The 18,987-nt window shown below is 51.2% G+C and overlaps 10 protein-coding genes and 1 non-coding gene across 11 annotated transcripts; 5 read left to right on the top strand and 6 right to left on the bottom strand.

The window, feature by feature from the left end:
* Positions 1-135: 135 nt before the first annotated feature.
* On the bottom strand, positions 136-4,587 carry GEA2 (Arf family guanine nucleotide exchange factor GEA2; the record flags this gene model as incomplete). Its single annotated transcript, XM_022609415.1, has 1 exon — positions 136-4,587. The coding sequence occupies one exon, from the start codon at positions 4,585-4,587 to the stop codon at positions 136-138; it is 4,452 nt and encodes a 1,483-aa protein (XP_022465814.1).
* A 539-nt stretch (positions 4,588-5,126) lies between these two features.
* Positions 5,127-6,002, top strand: IDI1 (isopentenyl-diphosphate delta-isomerase IDI1; the record flags this gene model as incomplete). Its single annotated transcript, XM_022609414.1, has 1 exon — positions 5,127-6,002. The coding sequence occupies one exon, from the start codon at positions 5,127-5,129 to the stop codon at positions 6,000-6,002; it is 876 nt and encodes a 291-aa protein (XP_022465813.1).
* A 65-nt stretch (positions 6,003-6,067) lies between these two features.
* On the bottom strand, positions 6,068-7,141 carry MRP51 (mitochondrial 37S ribosomal protein bS1m; the record flags this gene model as incomplete). Its single annotated transcript, XM_022609413.1, has 1 exon — positions 6,068-7,141. The coding sequence occupies one exon, from the start codon at positions 7,139-7,141 to the stop codon at positions 6,068-6,070; it is 1,074 nt and encodes a 357-aa protein (XP_022465812.1).
* Positions 7,142-7,300: 159 nt separating this feature from the next.
* DBP1 (putative DEAD-box ATP-dependent RNA helicase DBP1) lies at positions 7,301-9,166 on the top strand (the record flags this gene model as incomplete). The annotated part of the gene is made up of 1 exon (XM_022609412.1): positions 7,301-9,166. The coding sequence occupies one exon, from the start codon at positions 7,301-7,303 to the stop codon at positions 9,164-9,166; it is 1,866 nt and encodes a 621-aa protein (XP_022465811.1).
* A 232-nt stretch (positions 9,167-9,398) lies between these two features.
* On the bottom strand, positions 9,399-11,102 carry VPS30 (beclin 1; the record flags this gene model as incomplete). The annotated part of the gene is made up of 1 exon (XM_022609411.1): positions 9,399-11,102. The coding sequence occupies one exon, from the start codon at positions 11,100-11,102 to the stop codon at positions 9,399-9,401; it is 1,704 nt and encodes a 567-aa protein (XP_022465810.1).
* Positions 11,103-11,215: 113 nt separating this feature from the next.
* On the top strand, positions 11,216-11,950 carry MEI5 (Mei5p; the record flags this gene model as incomplete). The annotated part of the gene is made up of 1 exon (XM_022609410.1): positions 11,216-11,950. One exon carries the CDS (start codon positions 11,216-11,218, stop codon positions 11,948-11,950), a length of 735 nt encoding a protein of 244 aa, XP_022465809.1.
* Positions 11,951-12,175: 225 nt separating this feature from the next.
* TFB2 (TFIIH/NER complex subunit TFB2) lies at positions 12,176-13,735 on the top strand (the record flags this gene model as incomplete). The annotated part of the gene is made up of 1 exon (XM_022609409.1): positions 12,176-13,735. The coding sequence occupies one exon, from the start codon at positions 12,176-12,178 to the stop codon at positions 13,733-13,735; it is 1,560 nt and encodes a 519-aa protein (XP_022465808.1).
* Positions 13,736-13,920: 185 nt separating this feature from the next.
* KNAG0Htrna3G lies at positions 13,921-13,991 on the bottom strand. Its single transcript has one exon. It is a non-coding gene; the product is annotated as a tRNA-Gly (tRNA).
* Positions 13,992-15,254: 1,263 nt separating this feature from the next.
* KNAG0H01480 (NAD(P)H-dependent oxidoreductase) lies at positions 15,255-15,935 on the top strand (the record flags this gene model as incomplete). Its single annotated transcript, XM_022609408.1, has 1 exon — positions 15,255-15,935. The coding sequence occupies one exon, from the start codon at positions 15,255-15,257 to the stop codon at positions 15,933-15,935; it is 681 nt and encodes a 226-aa protein (XP_022465807.1).
* Positions 15,936-16,227: 292 nt separating this feature from the next.
* Positions 16,228-17,568, bottom strand: CDS1 (phosphatidate cytidylyltransferase; the record flags this gene model as incomplete). The annotated part of the gene is made up of 1 exon (XM_022609406.1): positions 16,228-17,568. One exon carries the CDS (start codon positions 17,566-17,568, stop codon positions 16,228-16,230), a length of 1,341 nt encoding a protein of 446 aa, XP_022465806.1.
* An 808-nt stretch (positions 17,569-18,376) lies between these two features.
* On the bottom strand, positions 18,377-18,874 carry KNAG0H01460 (uncharacterized protein; the record flags this gene model as incomplete). The annotated part of the gene is made up of 1 exon (XM_022609405.1): positions 18,377-18,874. The coding sequence occupies one exon, from the start codon at positions 18,872-18,874 to the stop codon at positions 18,377-18,379; it is 498 nt and encodes a 165-aa protein (XP_022465805.1).
* Between the last annotated feature and the right edge of the window lie 113 nt (positions 18,875-18,987).

Here is an 18,987-nt window from a genome sequence, read left to right as displayed (position 1 = left end):
TGGGAGTCCTCTTTTTCGATTGAGACAAGAACTTTCGGTCATCGCCGAAGAAGAGATGGAAGTAACGAGAGGTCGCTTTCTATAGATCTATCTATGCCTAGTCGTGTATGTGTATATATGTGTGTGTTTGTGACTCTATTCGGGGGTCCCTGTAGTCCCCTCTTGCTCTTGTACGTACATTGGTTCTTCTTCGCTCGGATGCAGCGCTTCAGTAGCTACACCGGTAGTATCCGATACGGGTTCCATAAGGTCCACGGGTTCCACGGGTTCCACGGGTTCCACCACCACGTCGCCCCTCTCTACTGCCTTCTTCTGCAAGATCAGTTGCTGTAGCAGCGTCTCAACCTGTGGGTTCTCCACGTACGCGTTGAAGAAATTGAGGATCCTCAGGTACGTGTCGTTCGTGGAAACACCCTTCTTCAAGTAGTATATGTACACGTTCGCAGTCACTCTCAGGATGTCAAACAGGGGCACGTTGCAACTTGCGCCCGCGTCCTTGATGTCCAGGATGCTCAACAACCCTTCCTCTATCGCGTCTTCCAATGTGCCGAGCTTACAGCTGGAGAAATCGAGCGTCTCAGTGAGGGACAACTCCATCGTCTTCAAAGCATACGAGTTCAGTTGCTCGCATGGGTTCATGCACTGATGCGCTAGAGCCTGTATCACGGCAATGACTTCCCCTTTGTTCAGCAAGTCGTTCTCCAGTAAGTGTGCTGTCAAGCTGATCGACTTCAAGGAGACGCCGATGATGTGCTGGTACGGGTTTTCTTGCCCGATCTTGTGCCCGCTCTTCACGGACCTGCTGTACTCTTGCTCCCACCGGCTGCCGACGGCGCCTATCGAAGAAATCTCATCGAGCAGTCCGAGCACCAACATGAAGATTTGCTCGTCGCACAGGTGGTTCTCCTCAACGACGTTCCTCTTGATGTACTCGAAGACAACCTCCGTTCGCTCCACCATCGCGGCAATCCGCCTCAAGAATTTCCAGTAGTTCTCCTCTCTTAAGATGTACTCGCTGTAGTTGGCTATGTTGGTCAGCTGCAACACCCTGTTGATCAGTTCCCCACCTTGCGGCGTGTTGAAGTACTTCTCATTGAAGATATCCGTTTTGTTCAGCAACTGGTCGTTGATCAGGAAGGAAACGTTCTCCTTAGAGAAATCCGAGACAGAGATTAGCAGAAGCTCGTACGTCAACAACCGGCGGTTCGTCCGCCGTGTGACGCCACTGAGCTCGGACAATTCAAACAGCTTGTCCAGGACAAGCTGTGGCAGTTCCTTTTCGTCTTTGCAAACAAGGACCAACGCTACAGCGCTCTCCACTAGGAAAAGCAACTCCGCCTCAAAGAACCTCGCGTTTTCATCCGTCTTCTTCACGTCGATCGAGTCTATCAGACTTTTAGCAAGCGTGGAGGTCATAATGCGTTCGTTGCCGAAGATCGAGGAGGTCACTTTACTGTTTTCGACGCAGGAAAGCGCCTTGAACGAGAAATCGATTTCCTCCTCTGTGGGCTCCTCATCACCTTTCAAATACGACGCAAAAGTCGAGAACAGACCCCTGTTTTCCGTGTGTTTTGTTAGTGCAACATCTGGAGTTGGCTTGAGCAGGTTCCCAATCTTCAAAGTCTGTTGCAAGTCCAAGAAAACGTCTGGGTTTATCAGCAGGTTCTCAAACAAAATACGCAGGATTTTGACCACCTCCATGTATGTCTCTGTGCTGATCAACTGCGCGTTCTTCGTTCTCTTGAGTATGCGGAAGAAGATCAACGTGCACACTTGTGCCCTGAAGGATCTGCCCATTCTGACCGCCAGGTTGCTCACGGGCACTTTTGCCTCGCGTGACCCGCCGTTCAGGCTTATCTCTACAAGAGGGATCTCTTCGTCATCCGCTTGATCAGTCTGGTTGCCCTGCGTGCCTAGCGGATTACTGCTGACAATGGTGGTAAATTTCCCAATGTTGAGAATGATGTCGTTGTACAGGCGTTTGAAGGTGAAGTACTCAGAAATGTACGAGCACCTGTCGAGGCTAGTCAGCATCCGTGTCGTGATGTGGTCGTCGCTGGCGATGACGTATATCTTGAAAAAAGTGTTGACGATGGAGTTACCGATACACCTGAACACTGCTCTGTCAAACCTGAGCAGTTCTGCGGCGCTCAATTTATCAATTGCATTAACGTTTTCTCTCTGGATCTCCGTCATGACCGTTGTCGAGGAGATGAGATTGTTCCATGCGTCTTCGAACCATCTTTCGTTGCCGTGGTGTTCCTCGGGCATGACGATCTCTTTGTCCCTGATGGAGCAGTAGATCTTGTCCAGGTACCAGTGCGGGAAGTCCTCCGAGTTGTAACCGCCGCGTAGGTTGCTCGAGTAATCCTCAAAGGACATGTGTTCCTTGACCTGCGGGTTGTGGAGGTCTGTGTTCAGCATAATGATGGAGTAACTCAAAAGGAATACGGAGTCCGCGTCCGGCTGCACTGGGGTCTCATCACCCGCAGCTGGGTCTGGCAGGTCCGGCTCGTCCTGGCTTTCCGAGTATCTGCTTGAGAAGGCCTCTATAATTCTTTCGATCTGTTGCGATTCACCGGGGAGTCTGAATTTAGTGAGCAAGATTCTGATCGCCTCGTCTACTCTCAGTCCCTTGAAGTCGAACAAGTTCATGAACTTCCGCAGTAGCGAGCCCTGTTTCGGGTCGCAGAGCAGCAACCCTATAGTCTTCTTGTTCATGCGGCTATTGTTCTCAAACAAGAATTTGGCGATGTGTTCCTCAGAGTCGGACTCTATGAACCCGCGCTCGATGAGCAGGGGCACCCCCCTCTTTGGTTTTTCGTTGAACGCGCGTGCGCAGCTAATGAACTCTGTCTTGCGTTCTCTTTGTTTGAGGATCTTACTCTCCCCCCGCTGCGTTTCAAAGGTCTCCTTGGGGACCATCTGCATTCGGGCGTACATATCGTCCACGAGAGAGACGAGCCCCTCGAGGCAAATGGGTGGCACGTTTTCTGTCGTTGAAAGCGCTGCCTCTGGCATTGCGAGTTTCGAAAGCATTTTCAAGAAGTTCAACGCGAGGTCTGCCCTGTCGAGGTTGCAATCGAAGGAGACGAAGATGGAGGTAAAGAAAGATGGGGAGCGAGTCCAAAGGATGGATATCTGTTCGATGAGGAGTTCCTTCAAAGCTGGGTCTCTTGGTTTAGCGCCCGCTGTCTTTTGTTGTTGTTGTTGCTGGCTGTCCCCCACGGCGCCATCCAGCAGGATGTTAAAGATGCAATTGAGGGTCATTTCCATTTGCATTGAGAGGTGGTTCCCCAAGATGATTACTAGAGTAGTGAACAGTTGCAAAGTGGCTTGTAGGAGGGATAACTTTGTTGTGTTTTGAATGGTGAAGAGGATGCATTTGAAGATAGGGTCTGAGATGAGACTGAAGAGGCGCGGGTGGAGCGGGAACTTGTCTCCAACGCATTCTATGATTGTGTTTATGAGTTGGAGCGCGAAGATCCGCGCCGAGTTTGTGTGTTTGGCGCTGTTTTCCGGTGTGATGAGAGAGAGTAAGAGAGTGAGTTGTTGTTTTGCGACGGGCAGGCCGTAGTTTGGTTCAGCGGGAGTGGATGTGGAGGCGTCGGAGGCCGGTACGGTCTCCGACACATCCTCCGGCACAGTCTCCTCCTCCTCAGTTTGCTCCGGCACTGGTTCACCCGACTGCGTTGAGTCGCCGTCCGTTGAGCCCTGCGGGCTCTCCGGACTAGCCTGCACCCCCGGTCCCACCATATCATCTTGCAACCTATCCCTCGAGTAACTCTCGTCACTGATGTATTTCTGTGCTGTGAGTTCCGTTGCCGCGTTATCCCTCAGGCAAGCGAACACTCTTAGTGTGACCCCTACAGTAGCTGTCTCTGCAGTCCTGCGCAGCACCTCTGCGCGTCTAGTGTTGCACGCGATGGACATGAGTGTCTGCAGCGCGTCGTAAACGCCCGTATCCGAGACGCAGTGTCCCAACTGTGACGCACACAGTGTGTGCTCCAACAGCAAGACAACTTTACAGAGCACCGCGTCGTCACTCTGTTGCTGCGAGGGTGTAAATTTGCAATGTGTTAGAGCAGCTACTAATTCTCGCACGGCGGCCACATGGTTTCGAGACCCACTGTGCACGACTTGCAACCGTACGAATCTGGACAGCGCGTCCAATGCGAGACACGTAATGTACCCTGAGACAGATGCGGTTTTCACAACGAGAAGGAACGGCTGCCACAGCGTGAGGGAGTCGACGTCCTCGAGGGAGCGTCTCTTGTTGAGGATATGTCTGAGCTGGATGAACCCAGCGACGAGAGGGTCGTTGCGTGACCGCGATGCAGCTGGAGCGGCAACAGCAGCAACGCTGCTGTTGCCACCGCGTTCACTGACACCGCCACCACCCAACACCTCTCCCATGGCAAGTTCCCCACCGGTACTCCCACCGAGCAACAGCACCGCGACCCCAGACTGCGATTGCAACTTACTGTACTTCCGCATGGCCGTCGCCAGCGTGACACACTCCTTCGCGACGACCGCCACCGGGTCCACCGCTGCGGGCCCAACCACGACCGTCTCTATACCGCCCATGATCATCCACAGGGCCGTCTACACCCCTCCTGTGCCCTCCAAACACCAGTCCCCATCATCAACAGCAGCGTCAACAGCATCAACAAGAACTGAATCAAACAACCGCCGAGAAGCAGACGACGGCCGGGTGACACTACTACTACTACTACTACTACTACTAGTGGCATACACAGGTACTCTACTCTACTCTACTAATTATACTGATCTGGGTTGAGCTGAACTGAGCTGGACTGGGCTGGTTTCAATGGTCCTCTGGTTAGGAGGTACCCTGTAGATAAGACGGCCCGTTGAGCGGGCGACGGGCAGTCCGTTCGTCACGGTGACCTGGTGGAGAGGCACAGACTTCTCCGCGGGGGCCCTGTACACATCACCATCGCCCGAGTACAACGACACCAACGGTGAAGTGGTCACCCGATAACTTCAATACGGTCTCCCGGAGTTACCGCTTCTTCTTCTTCTTCAAGTTTTAATTCGATTTAAAAGCAGACGATGAGACGACGGGGAGATGTTGAGGACAGCTACAGAGGGGACACGCCCAAATGACCGTTTCTACTGCTACTGCTACTGCTACTGAAGTTGAGGCCCGCGGGTACAGCGCGCTCGTGGAGTCCCTGACGCCCGAGACGATCCTGGAGGAGTTCCCCACGGATGTGATTCCGTTGGCACAGAGACCCAACTCGAAGGCCAGTGATGTGTCCACGCTGTTGGCACAGCCTGGTGCCGCCACGGAGTTCAGGGGGCTCGATGAGGAGCAAGTGCGGTTGATGGCGGAGAACTGCATTGTCGTTGACTGGGATGATACCGTTGTTGGTGCAGGGACGAAACGTGCTTGTCACCGCATGGAGAACATCGCGAAGGGGTTGCTGCACCGTGCGTTCTCCTGCTTCTTGTTTAACAGCAGAGGCGAGTTGCTGTTGCAGAGACGTGCTAGCGAGAAGATCACTTTCCCCATGCTTTGGACCAACACTTGTTGTTCTCACCCACTTTGTGTTGAGGATGAGATGGACGGTGTTGAGGGGGCACAGACTGCGTGTGTGAGGAAACTGGAACACGAATTGGGGATACCACCACAGGAGGTCGCCACGCGTGGGTCGTTCCATTTCCTAAACAGAATCCACTACATGGCCCCCTGTGGGGGTGACGACAACCCTTGGGGGGAACACGAGATTGACTATATCTTCGTGTACAAAGTCCGCGAGGGTCAGGAACTCACCGTGAACGCGAACGTCAACGAGGTGGAGGAGTACAAGTGGATCGGCCTGTCCGAGTTCAAAGCCATGCTGGCGGACACGGAAAACCAACACTTCACACCTTGGTTCAAGATCATTTGTAAACACTACTTGTTCAAGTGGTGGGGTGCATTGGACAACATCGAACAGTTCGAGAACGACAGCAACGTTTATAGAATGCTGTGATCCGCCTCATATTGTAACGTCTTTAGTATTTATTATGTACAAGCATATATATGAGACAAGCATTCCTAGTTCTTGCCGTTGTTCTCCAATTGCAACAGCAACTCGTTCACGGTCTCCCGGGACTGTTGCCGTGTCGCCTTCGTCGTCGATGAACTCCTCGAATTGCGCGGCTCCCCCCTCGCAGAGGCGTGCCCTGCAGCAGCACGGTGGCCACGCAACTGAGTGATGCTTGACGCGGTGATCCGCACTTTCCCGTCCCGCGCAACGGACACAGACCGCACCTCGAAGGGCAACACCAGCTCACGGATGAAACTGCCCAACCCGTAACTGATCTTAGACCCGTTCTTGAACTGTGCAGAGGCAAAGAACCCGCCCAGCGCAGCGTGGCACATCGTGTCGCCGCCGCTACCGCCACTGGCACCCCCGCTTGTGTGCTGGGGACGTAGTTGGTCGTTCAGGATCCGCCCAGGAACAATCGACCGCTGTACAACCCCACGCGGCGTGTTCTGCAACCGCCCGCGCACACCGTACGACAGCCCGCCGCTACCTACAAGACCGCGGTCTACGGGGCGGGACCTACCACGAGTTCCGACCGTGGATAACTGCTCCTGCAGAAACTCCACGGCCTTCTCCTTCAGTTCCAACGCATTGAACCGCCGCCGTTGCAAGGCGTGAGGATCTCTCTCCAGCAACCACGCCTTGAACTGCGGCCGCAACCTTCGCAGCATACTCGCATTCGGCACCACCTGCGACAGACCATACAACTGCATGTTCCCTGGTGCTGCTGTGGTGGTACTATCTCCAAACAGAGGGTTGCTCTGGCCCAGGGGGACACTTGGCACGACCCCGAACTCCTGGAACCTGATCCGGTTCCACTGCACGCCACCCAGCATCTCCAGAGACGGCATCCGCTCCGCTGTATCCAGGGCGTCCACTACCAAGTACCGCGACCGCAGCAACCGCTTGGGTACCGTGCCCTTCAACCCCCACTCCTCCCTCGCGTGCGACGCCGGGGTCGTAGCGACTATCTGGTGCGTCGGGAAGTGCTGCCCCCGCTTCGTGAAGGACAACTGACCACCGCCGGAACGGGACAGCTGCGCCAGCCGCGTGTTCCTTAACAGGTCCGACATCCGGGACATCGTGGCTCGTCGTTGTCGTCCTCTCATGGGTTCAATGCACTGTAAAGAGTTGTTGATGATATAAGAATATAATTATATAATGGAACACGGGGGAAGAGACAGCTTCACACTCCGGTTGTGACTCTTGAGGGACACAGCAGGGACACACAGCATCAGGACATGGCTGAGAGAGACGCGTTGAGTGAGGGGATGAGTAAGCTGGAGTTGCAAGAGAACGGGTACGTTCCACCGCACCTGCGCGGCGGCAGGGGAGGTAGACAGCAACGTGAGGGCGGTGGAGGCCGCGGTGGCGGCGGTGGGGGTCGCGGTGGGTTCTTTGCGGGCGGCGGGTCGTCGTTCTTTGGTAGTGGGGGGGACTCCAGGAGACGCGGCGGCGGTGGTGGTCGTGGGGGTGGAGGTTCCTGGTCTAAGGGGAAGCACTTTCCCGGGGCGAGAAACGAGCGGCTCGAGTTGGAACTGTTTGGGCCCAAGGATGGCACTGCGTCGCAGCACTCCGGTATTAACTTCGACAACTACGACGATATCCCTGTCGACGCATCCGGGACAGAAGTCCCGGACCCGATCGAGGAGTTCACCTCCCCGCCGCTGGAGCAACTGCTCTTTGATAATGTGCAGAGGGCAGGGTTCTCCAAACCAACTCCAGTGCAGAAGTACTCCATTCCAATTGTCACCGCAGGGAGAGACCTTATGGGATGCGCGCAGACAGGGTCTGGGAAGACCGGTGGGTTCTTATTCCCGATCCTCTCCGAGATGTTCACCGCAGGCCCGGCGCCCAAACCGCAGGCCGCTAGCGGCGGGTACTCGTACCAGCGGAAGGTGTATCCGACGGCATTGGTGCTGGCGCCAACGAGGGAACTCGCTACGCAGATTTTCGAAGAGGCAAGGAAGTTCACGTACAGGTCCTGGGTGAGACCCTGCGTCGTCTACGGGGGTGCCCCCGTGGGCGCTCAGATGGGCGAGCTAGAAAGAGGGTGCGATTTGCTTGTGGCGACCCCGGGTCGCCTCAACGACTTGCTGGAGCGTGGGAAGATCTCGCTCGCAAACATCAAGTACCTTACGCTCGATGAGGCGGACAGAATGCTGGACATGGGGTTTGAGCCACAGATCAGACACATCGTTGAGGACTGTGACATGCCCCCCGTGAACGAGAGGCAAACACTGATGTTCTCGGCGACCTTCCCAAGGGATATCCAGCACCTCGCAAGAGATTTCTTGAATGACTACATCTTCCTGTCCGTCGGGAGGGTCGGATCCACTTCGGAAAACATTACACAGAAGGTGTTATACGTCGACGACATGGACAAGAAGTCCGCACTTCTCGACTTGCTCTCCTCGACAAAGGGCGGCCTCACGCTGATCTTTGTCGAGACGAAAAGAATGGCAGACCAACTCACGGACTTCCTGATCATGCAAAACATCAGGGCAACAGCGATCCACGGAGACAGGACCCAAATGGAGCGTGAGCGTGCCCTGGGGGCCTTCAAGTCAGGGACCGCAGACGTGCTGGTCGCCACAGCGGTCGCCGCGAGAGGGCTCGATATCCCGAACGTGACACTCGTCATCAACTATGATCTACCGGGAGACATTGACGACTACGTCCACAGAATCGGGAGGACAGGGCGTGCGGGGAACACGGGTACCGCGATCTCGTTCTTCAACTACAACAACAACAACATCGTCAAGGGCCTTGTCGAGATTTTGAGCGAAGCAAACCAAGAGATCCCCCAGTTCTTAAAGGACGCGACGAGACAGTTCGGGAGAGGCGGCGGCGGCGGCGGCGGTGGGAACAGAGGCGGCAGAGGGTTCGGAAATCGCCGCGAGAACACCAGAGATTTCAGGAGATCCGGCGGTGGTGGCAACCGCGGAGGTGACTCATGGGGCGGCGGAGGCCGTGGTGGTGACTCCTGGGGTGGCCGCGGAGGAGGAGGCGGCGGCGGGTCCGGCTGGGGGAACGGTTTTAGAAACGACGATTCCTACGGCAGAGACCGGCCAAGTTCAGGCTCAGGATCCGGTTCGTGGTGGTGATGGCTCAAGAGTTTTTTCGCCTTCCCCTGGACGACTGTTTGCTGTTGCTTTAGAGTAAGCTATTGCTACAGGACCAACAATATATTCCTCACCTCGCACTCGTTCCAAAGGCGGATTCGATTGCGACTACCAGTAAAAATTTATGGCCAGAATTATACGTAGATCACAGATCCAAATATACATGTATAAAATCAACGTCGATGCTGCGACTCCAGTTTTCTTTCCCAGCTGGTCAGCTCTCATCGTCTTGTGGCGCTTGTATCAAGTTTAACCTGCTCGACGAAAATGCGAGTAACCACTTGACGTTTGTTAGAAGGAATTTCATCGCTGTGGTCCACTTCAAAGTGGGCTCGTTCCCAAACAGCTTCACAGTGAGATTATTGATACTGTCCTTAACTATACTGTAGGGGAGTTCTTGAAAATTGTTACCCGTAGGCGCTCTCCTGATCGGAATGTTGCTGCTGGGGCCCGATGCCTGATTGTCCCCCAGCGGGTGCGAGTGCACGGATTGTTGACCCTGTTCATCAATCTCCATTGAATGGGCCGTGCCATCGGTTTTTTGGCTCATGGACTCGATGCATTTGAATATCTGTCCGACAACCTCTAAGAGACACACCATGGCTTTATCGAAATTTGTCTCTCTGCGGAAAATCTTGGTGATGTTGAACTTCTCGTTGTGGTAAGCTTCAAATGGGATCCATTCCTGCGTTGTATCGTCGAGCTTCAACACTTTGGAGAAGGACCCCATGGGTTGTAGTCTGTAATTTTTTATCTTGCAATTGAGTCCGACCGAGATCGTGCTTAGCAAGAGTACCACTTGGCCCAGTGCAGCGTTGATCTCTCTCCACGACACCGGAGTCTCCGGCACAGACCCGAGTCGTAGCCCGTTGATCGTGCCAAAGGGTCCATTATGCGATATTTTGAAAGTTTCGTGGTATATGTTCGTCTTTCTCAGAGTGTCCAGGCTGTCGAGAGCCAGCTCGTATTGCGTCTGCATACTGTTCAATTCTTTGAAAAGCTCCATCTGCCTCAGATCCTCCATGTTTGCGAGCCGTACTTTCTCTTGATCAAGTTTGTGCTTTGCGGCAAGCTCCGCCTCCAGCTGTTGAATCTGAGAATCCAATTTCGTATCCTCCGTCTCCAGCTCTTTCAGTTGCTCTAGTAGTCCCACCTCCTCACAATCCAAACGGTCCATCTCTTCTGCATGCTTAGAAGTTTCTGCATCTGTGCCATTAGGCGGGTCGTTTGCTTTTGTCTGCTGTGTCTCCAGTCTATTCAAGAAATCCGTGTAAGTCTTGTTCTCGTTGAGTGCCTCCTCGTACTCCATCTTCAACCGATTCACCACATTCTGGCAGCAGTCCTGACACACAGGGTAGTCGACCGTACTCTTTGCGGACAAGATGTTGAAGATATTGGATAGGGCAGAAACTTGAGTCGAGAGTGTTCTCTCCGTGGCCAACCCGCGACCCCGCGACGCATCGGACCCGTGTCCACTGTCCCTGCTGCTCGTACCCTTCCGCTCACCCCTCAACGCATTGTCATCGTCATCCTCGTCATCCTCCTCGTACATCCTCCCGTGCCCTGCGTTTGCACTTGCACTTGCACCTGCACCTGCACCCCCACCCAAATCCACGTAAGAGTTCAACTCCGCGCCACCTCGCAGCAGTGCATTGACCTCCTCATGGGAACTCACCTGCCCAACCATCCGGAGCCTGTCCCGCGGTATCCTGCTCCTCCCAGGATCCCCACTGTCCACAGCATGATCCCTCAGACTGCTCAATATGAGGTCCCTCTGCGAAACGCTCAGATCCAGCAACGACGTGTCCAGTTGCAGGGGCAAGCGACAGTTCTGACATTTCAATACGTTGTCCATCCTCACCAAAACAACGAGATCCCCACCGACAGGCCCCCCATCCAAGTACAACTCACATTCCATCGTCCTCAAAGAAGGGACTCTTTGACAAGAATTCGTTTTAAAAGATCGTTAACAGTGGATGGGCGGCAAAGAAGAAGGGACCAGAACATCTCTCTCTAGGACGCTGGAGGGCAATGGACGAGACTACTTTGATTGGGGACAGCTCCCCCGTTGCTGGGAAGGGTGCCAGTGCTGCAGTAGCTAAAGTGAGGACACCGTTTCGGAGTCCACTTGCGAGGAGGAAAGGTGCTGGATCAAGTGATGCCGTTGGGAGGGTCTCCAAGAGGGTCCCCCCGCCGGATGGGTCCAGTATAGAGAGCGCTGTGTTGTACAAGGAGGTAGGAAAGCTGGTCGCTGAGTTGGACAGACAAACGGCTGCGTACTCACGGAAGACGAAGGAGTTGCAAGACGCGATCAAAGTCATGGAGAGTCCCGAGGTGGAGGCTGAGACGCGAGCGCTGATTGATAAATGGAGGGCTATCGCCCAGGGTGCTGTGTCGTATCTGCTGAACAGCGTGCTGGGCAAGATCGACAGGCTGGGTGGATACGAGGAGTTTAGGCGGAAAGAACTTGAGAGGGAGAAGCGGCAGCTGGAGTACCGGCTGGACAACGGGTTCGAGGACGAGATGGAGAGCGTGCTCGAGTCAGAGGAGTTTAACGGGCTCCCCGAGGACCTCAAAGAAGAGTACAGGGAGACACTGGACGGCAAGAAGAGCGAGTTCGAGCAGTATAAAACGAAACAGTTTGCTCAATTGGACGCACAGCTCGACCAAGTGTCTAAGTCCTCGCAGCAAATGGACATGAGAGAGATGTGCAAGAGGTTGAATGTGGACTATTCGCTGGTCTTCGATGCCCCGGCCGAGCAGTAGTGTAACTAACTGCCTGCACTCTCGCTCTTCGAAGGGTTGGAGCCTTTAAAACATTGAAACTTTTCATAGCCCCAAAAAAATGGACAAAAGAACCGTCTGATGAGCTGCACTGAAGAAGAGGAACAAGGATCAGAGACCACACAAGTTTTGCATCAGACGAGAGCGGGGAAAATACAAGGTTTGCCAACGCGTGTTACTTGTGCTATCCATCGAGCGTGAAACATCATGAGTCTGACTGCAAATGTACTAAAGCATTCCGTGAACCAGTACCTGGAGGAAATCCCGCAACAGGTCCAAACGAGACTCTATGAGTCTCCAGCGACATGTCTGGCTATCTATAGACTACTACCACAGCTAGCTAAGTTTTTCATTATGTCAATGGTCTTCAATGACAACGATGTGTCGCTGAGGGACCTGGACAGGTGGGTCAAGGCCAACGGTAAAATACAGTTCCAAGAGGCGATCAAGTCGATGAAATCGTTGCATCTGATCATCCCGACAAAGGGGGCCGGCCAGTTGATGATAGGTTTGAACCCAACGTTCAGGGACAGTTTCAGAAACGCCCTGACAGGAGGTGAGGTGAGTAATTCGTTCGGGACGGTGGTGAACGATGATGAGGATCTGAGGACAGGGGTGCTCAATATGCGGCTGCTGGATGAGTACTCTGCGAACAAGTGGGAGACGATATTGCATTTTATGGTGGGGACACCGATGTCTGAAGTTCCGTCGAGCAACGTACTGAATTTGTTGAAACACAGTAAACTAATGGAGGAATCAGAGGCGACTGGGGCGTTCAAGATCACCAATGAGGGGTTCCAGTTTCTGCTACAGGAGATCAACTCACAGATCTGGACACTTCTTTTGCAATACTTGAAGATGTCAGAGAGCTTACAAATGGACGCCGTCGACGTGTTGAACTTTATCTTCATGTTGGGCGCGCTTGAAGTGGGCAAAGCTTACAGCACGGAGGGTCTCAGCGAAACACAAAGGATTATGATAAAGGATATGAGAGACTACGGTATCGTGTTCCAAAAGAACTCAACCTCGAACGTCTTTTACCCGACAAGCCTGGCTATCATGTTGACCTCTGACTCGAAGACCGTCCTGAGAACAGCATCCGGTGCCATGAACACCGTTCTAAGCCAAAACAAAGAAGACACGTCTAGCACAAACAAGAGCGCCACGGATAAAGCGAATAACGACACTGCGGAGCTGGACCAAGTCGGGACACAGTCGCAAGAGGTCCAAGACGGTGTACTGATCGTGGAAACGAACTTCAAAGTATACTCTTACTCGAATTCACCACTGCAAATTGCTATATTGAGTCTGTTCGTTCACCTGAAGTCAAGGTTTATCAACATGGTCACAGGCCAGATAACGAAGAGATCGATCATAAATGCGCTAGACAATGGTATCACTGCGGAGCAGATCATAGCATACTTGGAGACACATGCGCACCCGCAAATGCGAAGGTTAGCGGAGGCTCAACTTGAGAAGAAAAGAGAGCTGGATCAGAACTGCAAGGACCCACTGCAAATCCTGCCGCCCACGGTTGTAGACCAGATCAAACTATGGCAGCTCGAGAAGGACAGAGTGATGGCGTTCGAGGGTTCGTTGTACTCAGACTTCGAAAGTAATGCCGAATACAACATCCTAAAGAAATATGCACAAGATATTGGCGTGATGCTCTGGTCCGAGGACAAAAAGAGGAAACTGTTCGTCTCACAAGAGGGGAACTCTCAAGTCTTGGACTACGCTAAAAGGAAACTAAGGAAGAAGCAATAGACAGACCGAAAGAAGGCAGAAACAAAACCACCAAGTCATACATAAGAATATAGCCAAGAGGCAAAACAAAAAAGAAAAGTCATCATATATCAAACTCGTTAAATATCATTTTGTTAGTAACCGTTACAAGTTGCTAGTTTATCTTATAACGGTTAAATTTCAGGTAGTTGCAATATTAAAAAATATGCGCAAGCCCGGAATCGAACCGGGGGCCCAACGATGGCAACGTTGGATTTTACCACTAAACCACTTGCGCTTGAAAACATGTTGAGGTCACGTGATCTTAGGACTCCCAAGTATATTCTTGATTAGCAGGAGATACTCAACCCATCACAGAGCATTGGGCAGCGTAACTGGTCTTTCAAAGACGTTGTCTCATAACAGAATGATTGGTAGTGTAATAAGGTTAATTTTTGAAATGAAGGGGCCACGGCACTGTTGCTGCTCGGCAACAACAACGTTTTTGTTGTCCGTAGTTAAGAGAACCCGCTTCCTCCAGTTTCCTCAACAAACCGTCGAGCTACTGATTTCAGAGGAGCAATTTCGTTCTAAATAACCATTGCAAGTATGAGCGTGCATTTTTCTTTACCACCCAGGTGTGTTTGTCTGGTCGTATTAGTCATGGCACATAATATTCACTTAAATTCTTCGATTAGCGACTCTGAGCAGAGAACGTCATAGTAGCAATAGGAGTTTTTTTACCAGTTCACATGCCCATTTTCTGCAGCGCAATGAACCTGTGCTGAGTTTCACATGCATCTCATTGGAAGCAATATTGCCGTTTCCCACACATTTGCAAGTTTGTATCTCGAGACTTTCTCTCAGTTCTACATTCTGTATACGACAGCTATTAGTGGCGTTACTCTGTTGGAATTCCCAGTTGAAACAACCACAATATAGGTGTGTTCCTGAATGTATAGTGCAATGCTAGTAACAAGTTGGTCAGAATCGGACAACTCCTGTTGGCGCACTGAACATAACGATACTAGCTAAACGAGCCACTAGCTCATTGCATTTTGTACATGCACGTATGACACACTGGGGTTTCAATGTTAACCCGGGGCAATTGTTTGTGACACTCCATGCTCGACCGCCACATTCACATGCTACCGTATAGCTACTGACGCATACTTCCCCCGAAAAACGATAATGAGTATTTGGGAAAAGGAGGCACCAACTGCCGGTTTTATTGTTGGAAGTACGCAATGCGCCGTGTGGTCATCTCGTTATGTTGAGCCCCAGCTGCAGGTTTGCGTAATGACAATAGCAACTGTTTCCCCCGTAATAACACATTTTCACAGTTTCTGACTAAGCGGAAATGAATGTTACTGTTTAGAGGGGTCACCACCGCTACCAATTGCACCATCCTAGAATATATAAGCACTTCCAATGCACCCCAGTAGTGTTATCCCAGGATTTGATCATCCCTCTGTAAGTTTGAGGAGTTGAGACCAAAAAGACGTATCAAATTTATAGTGCAATTGTCTCCCCTCACATCACATAGTTCCAACTAAGCATAATGAAAATCTTTATAGTGTTTGCACATCCCGAGAGCAGATCGTACGGTGGCTCTTTGCTGAAGAGCATGGTGGAGCACCTGACTTCCCAAGGCCACGAAGTGAGAGTCGCGGATTTGTACAAGCAGGGGTTCAAAGCTACCGTCACCGAGGACGATTTCCTTAACTTCGAGAAAGGTTCTCGTTTAAAGGGCATCGATGCTTCAATTGCCGCTGCCGCTGCAGACGCATTTACGGATGATGTAAAGGAGGCACAGGCAAACCTGATGTGGGCTGATTTTGTTCTCTTCCAGTCTCCTCTGTGGTGGTTCAGTGTCCCAGCAATCTTAAAGGGCTGGTTCGACAGAGTGTTTTCCGGTGGGTTTGCGTACGGTACACCGGAGGACGACAAGTTGAAGAACAGTACTTTGATCGGACGGAAGGCGATGCTGGTGCTAACCGCCGCGATCAAAAAGGAGCCATCGACGGGGAAGAGTATCCATGTGCCCATGAACGACCTATTGCTCCCCATCACCCGTGGGACGTTGAAGTTCATTGGGTTGACCGTGTTGCCATCGTACGTCATGTACGACGTGGACAACGCCACGGAGGAAACTTTTGCAAAGGACGCCAAATACTTGAATGGTCTCTTGGACAATATTGACACGATCGAGCCTATTGATTTCCATAGGCGTTCTGCCTGAACACACAGGAGACCCGTACAGAGAAACACTCGACGTGTGTACTTCTCTTAGCCGCCTATTATACTTGAGAGGGTTGTTTTCTTTGCAGTATACCTTGTATATTTGAGTAAGACCCTTTATTATTACTACTTTTTTGATTTATCACCATAAAGAAAGAGCAAGATAGTTGCAGATTTATCTGGGAGTGGGTTATACTATACAAAGATACCTATAAATATCTATACTAACAAGATTGAGAATTGCGCCTCGGCTTAACAAAAAATTTCTCCCCTTCTATATACCATCTCTTAAGTCAATGCACTATCGTATCAAGCATGTCCTTGGCTGTTTGTAACTTTTCAACGTTCAAGACGTCTCTTTTCTTGAGAGTGTCCAGCAATGTGGCAACCAGTTGCAGGATCTCTCTCTCGTTCAGGTTCATAAGTATTGTGGACAGGACAGTCTCCACAGTTATCCTGTTCTCGGAGATGAACGTTTCGTAGTATAAGTTTGCAAAGGATCCCATCAGAAACTGGCAGTCCACTCTATCTGTGATCCCGCCGTGCCCTGGGATCGAGTGTCCAAAGTCCTTCACTTTGAAGGCCCTCTTGAGCCCTGAAGCAAAGAACCCTCCAAAGGGCGCGAACAGCGACGCGAACGTGGCGAGATTCAACGCATGGAAGTAGATTGGCTTGATCGTGATGGAACTGATTCCAAATTTCTCCTCGAAGAACACGAGGGGCAGTTTGTACGTCTGCGGTAGGAAGACTGGGTTCAACTCACACGTCAGCGCGGAAAAGAAGTTCGTCTTCAAATCCTTCGTTGGGCACGTCAGGTAAGTGTATGGTGACAACAACCGTGTCAAGATGACTGAAGCAAGCGCTGTAAAGAACCATGCACCCATAAACCCCTCCAGAGTCTTCTTGGGCGAGATCTCAATCAGTTTGGTCTTGCCGAAAGTGATCCCGCACAGGTACGCGAAGATATCGTTCACGATGACGAGCCCACAGGGCAATAGGAACCAGAACAGCCCGTTAAGGATATTTTTGATAATCAGGTGGCCCTGGAACACAATGAACAGCAGCGCCATGTGTGTAATGCACAGCGACCCCATTTGAAACTTGAGGTGGCCCTTCCGCAACGAGCTGACAAAGATGACGAACCCGAACAGGTAAGCGCAGTAGCAGATGAACCCGTGGTTCGATCTAATGATGCTGAGCACTTTGTACTCTAAGAAGGAGGGTCCGAAGAACTGGTAAAACTCCTGGCTGTCCAGGTAGTAGATCGTTGTGAACAGCATGTACCAGTTGAGCGTGCGCGTCAACGGCAGCTTCTTCTCGCGTGACGAGAGTGTCGTAACACCAATGCACTCTCTGAACGTGGCCACCTGACAGTACACCACCAGCAGCACACACCATATGTGCCCAGACGCCAGCGTTACGAAAAACCCACAGATCATCACCAGGGTCCACACCGTACGCACAAAGAAATTGTATTTCTTTTTCTCCTTCTCGGAAACTGGGGCAACGCCGTTGTCATTGCCATTCCCGGTACCGTTACCGTTGGCCGCCCCGCCCTTCTTCTGGGACCGTTTCTCCGCAGCAGAGACCTTCTTCGCCGTCCGCAAATCTGCAGAACCCGAGTTACTAGCCATTGATCCCGTGAAAGCAACCGATCTACGCTGGCTGTGGGAGAGGGGGACGGATTCAGAGGGACCCTATGTGATCAATCTGCCAGCAGCTCCAAACCGCGTCCTCAAAAGAGAGGCATCGAATTCTTCATTTTTTTCAGTTGGGCAGAAAGGAAGAAAAATTTTCAGACGGTCACGTGAAATTTCACATGGTGGGACAACACTGGAATGATAACAGAGGAGGACCAATACGAGAACGAATTCGCAAACTACACAGTAAACAGAAGGGTAGACCTGGTGCGGGACTGGATCCCGGCACTATTATCTATATACCTTTTGTACAGACCTTGCATTTCAAGTGCTACAGCAGTACTGTCAATCGTATATTATGGCTATCACTGGCTTTTACTTTCTAGAAATGAACACGGTATTTACAATTGCGGTCCAGAAGATTCTTTAGCCCTATGTCTTCAATTTCTTCAACAGACAGTTCGAGATTCAATGAGTTGATCGTGCTGCTTATGAGCAATTCATTATCAGCACTTTCATCGCTCAAAGAATGCCGTTTATCATTGTATATGGTTTTCAGTTTGCTGAAGCCCCGTTCGCTGTTGACAGAAGTAACGTTGATACTGAGAAGGTAATCCAGAATGCTTGGCAAAATACTGTGGTTGGAAACCGCAACGGTCGAATCACTCAAATTGGACCTCGTTTCATTCAGGTACTGTCATATGATATCCCAGGAAAGCAATGTTCTGAAAGAAAATACATCAGCAGTGTGAAATTCGCTATTACTTTCGGGCAACAATTCGAAATCACAAAACTTCAAAATTCAAATCTTTACCTTCATCTCATGCGCCAGACGCATTACCGTTACCTCGCATACAGACTCCCAGAATTGCCTAAACCCTTTTATTTCTTTGAGCAAGTGTTCCCTCAAAACTCTTTTAAAGTCCTTGACCGTTAATGCCATATTAGACCGACCGTCGTCAGCGAAAATTCCTTTCACCTCTTTCATTTTCATAAAATCATAACGTTCATCGGTGGATCCATTATCTTCTGTTTCACTGCTCTCATCTCCATTTTCAATTATCTCAAAATTCATTATTTTGAATGCAATGTTGGTCAGTTCAGAATATACATCAACGCAATGCTTTTGGGAGATTTTAAAAACTTTCACAGCATCATGATGAAACAACGCACTCAACATATGAATGTAGGTAGAATCACAGGCTCTTGCGTAGTACTTTTCATACTTCGCTTTGAACTTTTGAAGTTCGACCGGTCTTCTCAAGAGATCACTTAATCCACTAGGACAAACCGATGACATCTCTCTACAAAATAGCAGTAATGGAAAGAAGCAAATACTAGCGGGCTTGTTTAAAGATAATATTTTCGTTAACGATTCGTACGGTGTGAAACCTTTATAGAGAATTTTAGCAG

This window comes from Huiozyma naganishii, chromosome 8, assembly GCF_000348985.1.
Source record: "Huiozyma naganishii CBS 8797 chromosome 8, complete genome".
NCBI lineage: Eukaryota > Fungi > Ascomycota > Saccharomycetes > Saccharomycetales > Saccharomycetaceae > Huiozyma > Huiozyma naganishii.
This window is presented reverse-complemented; position numbering and strand designations above follow the sequence as displayed.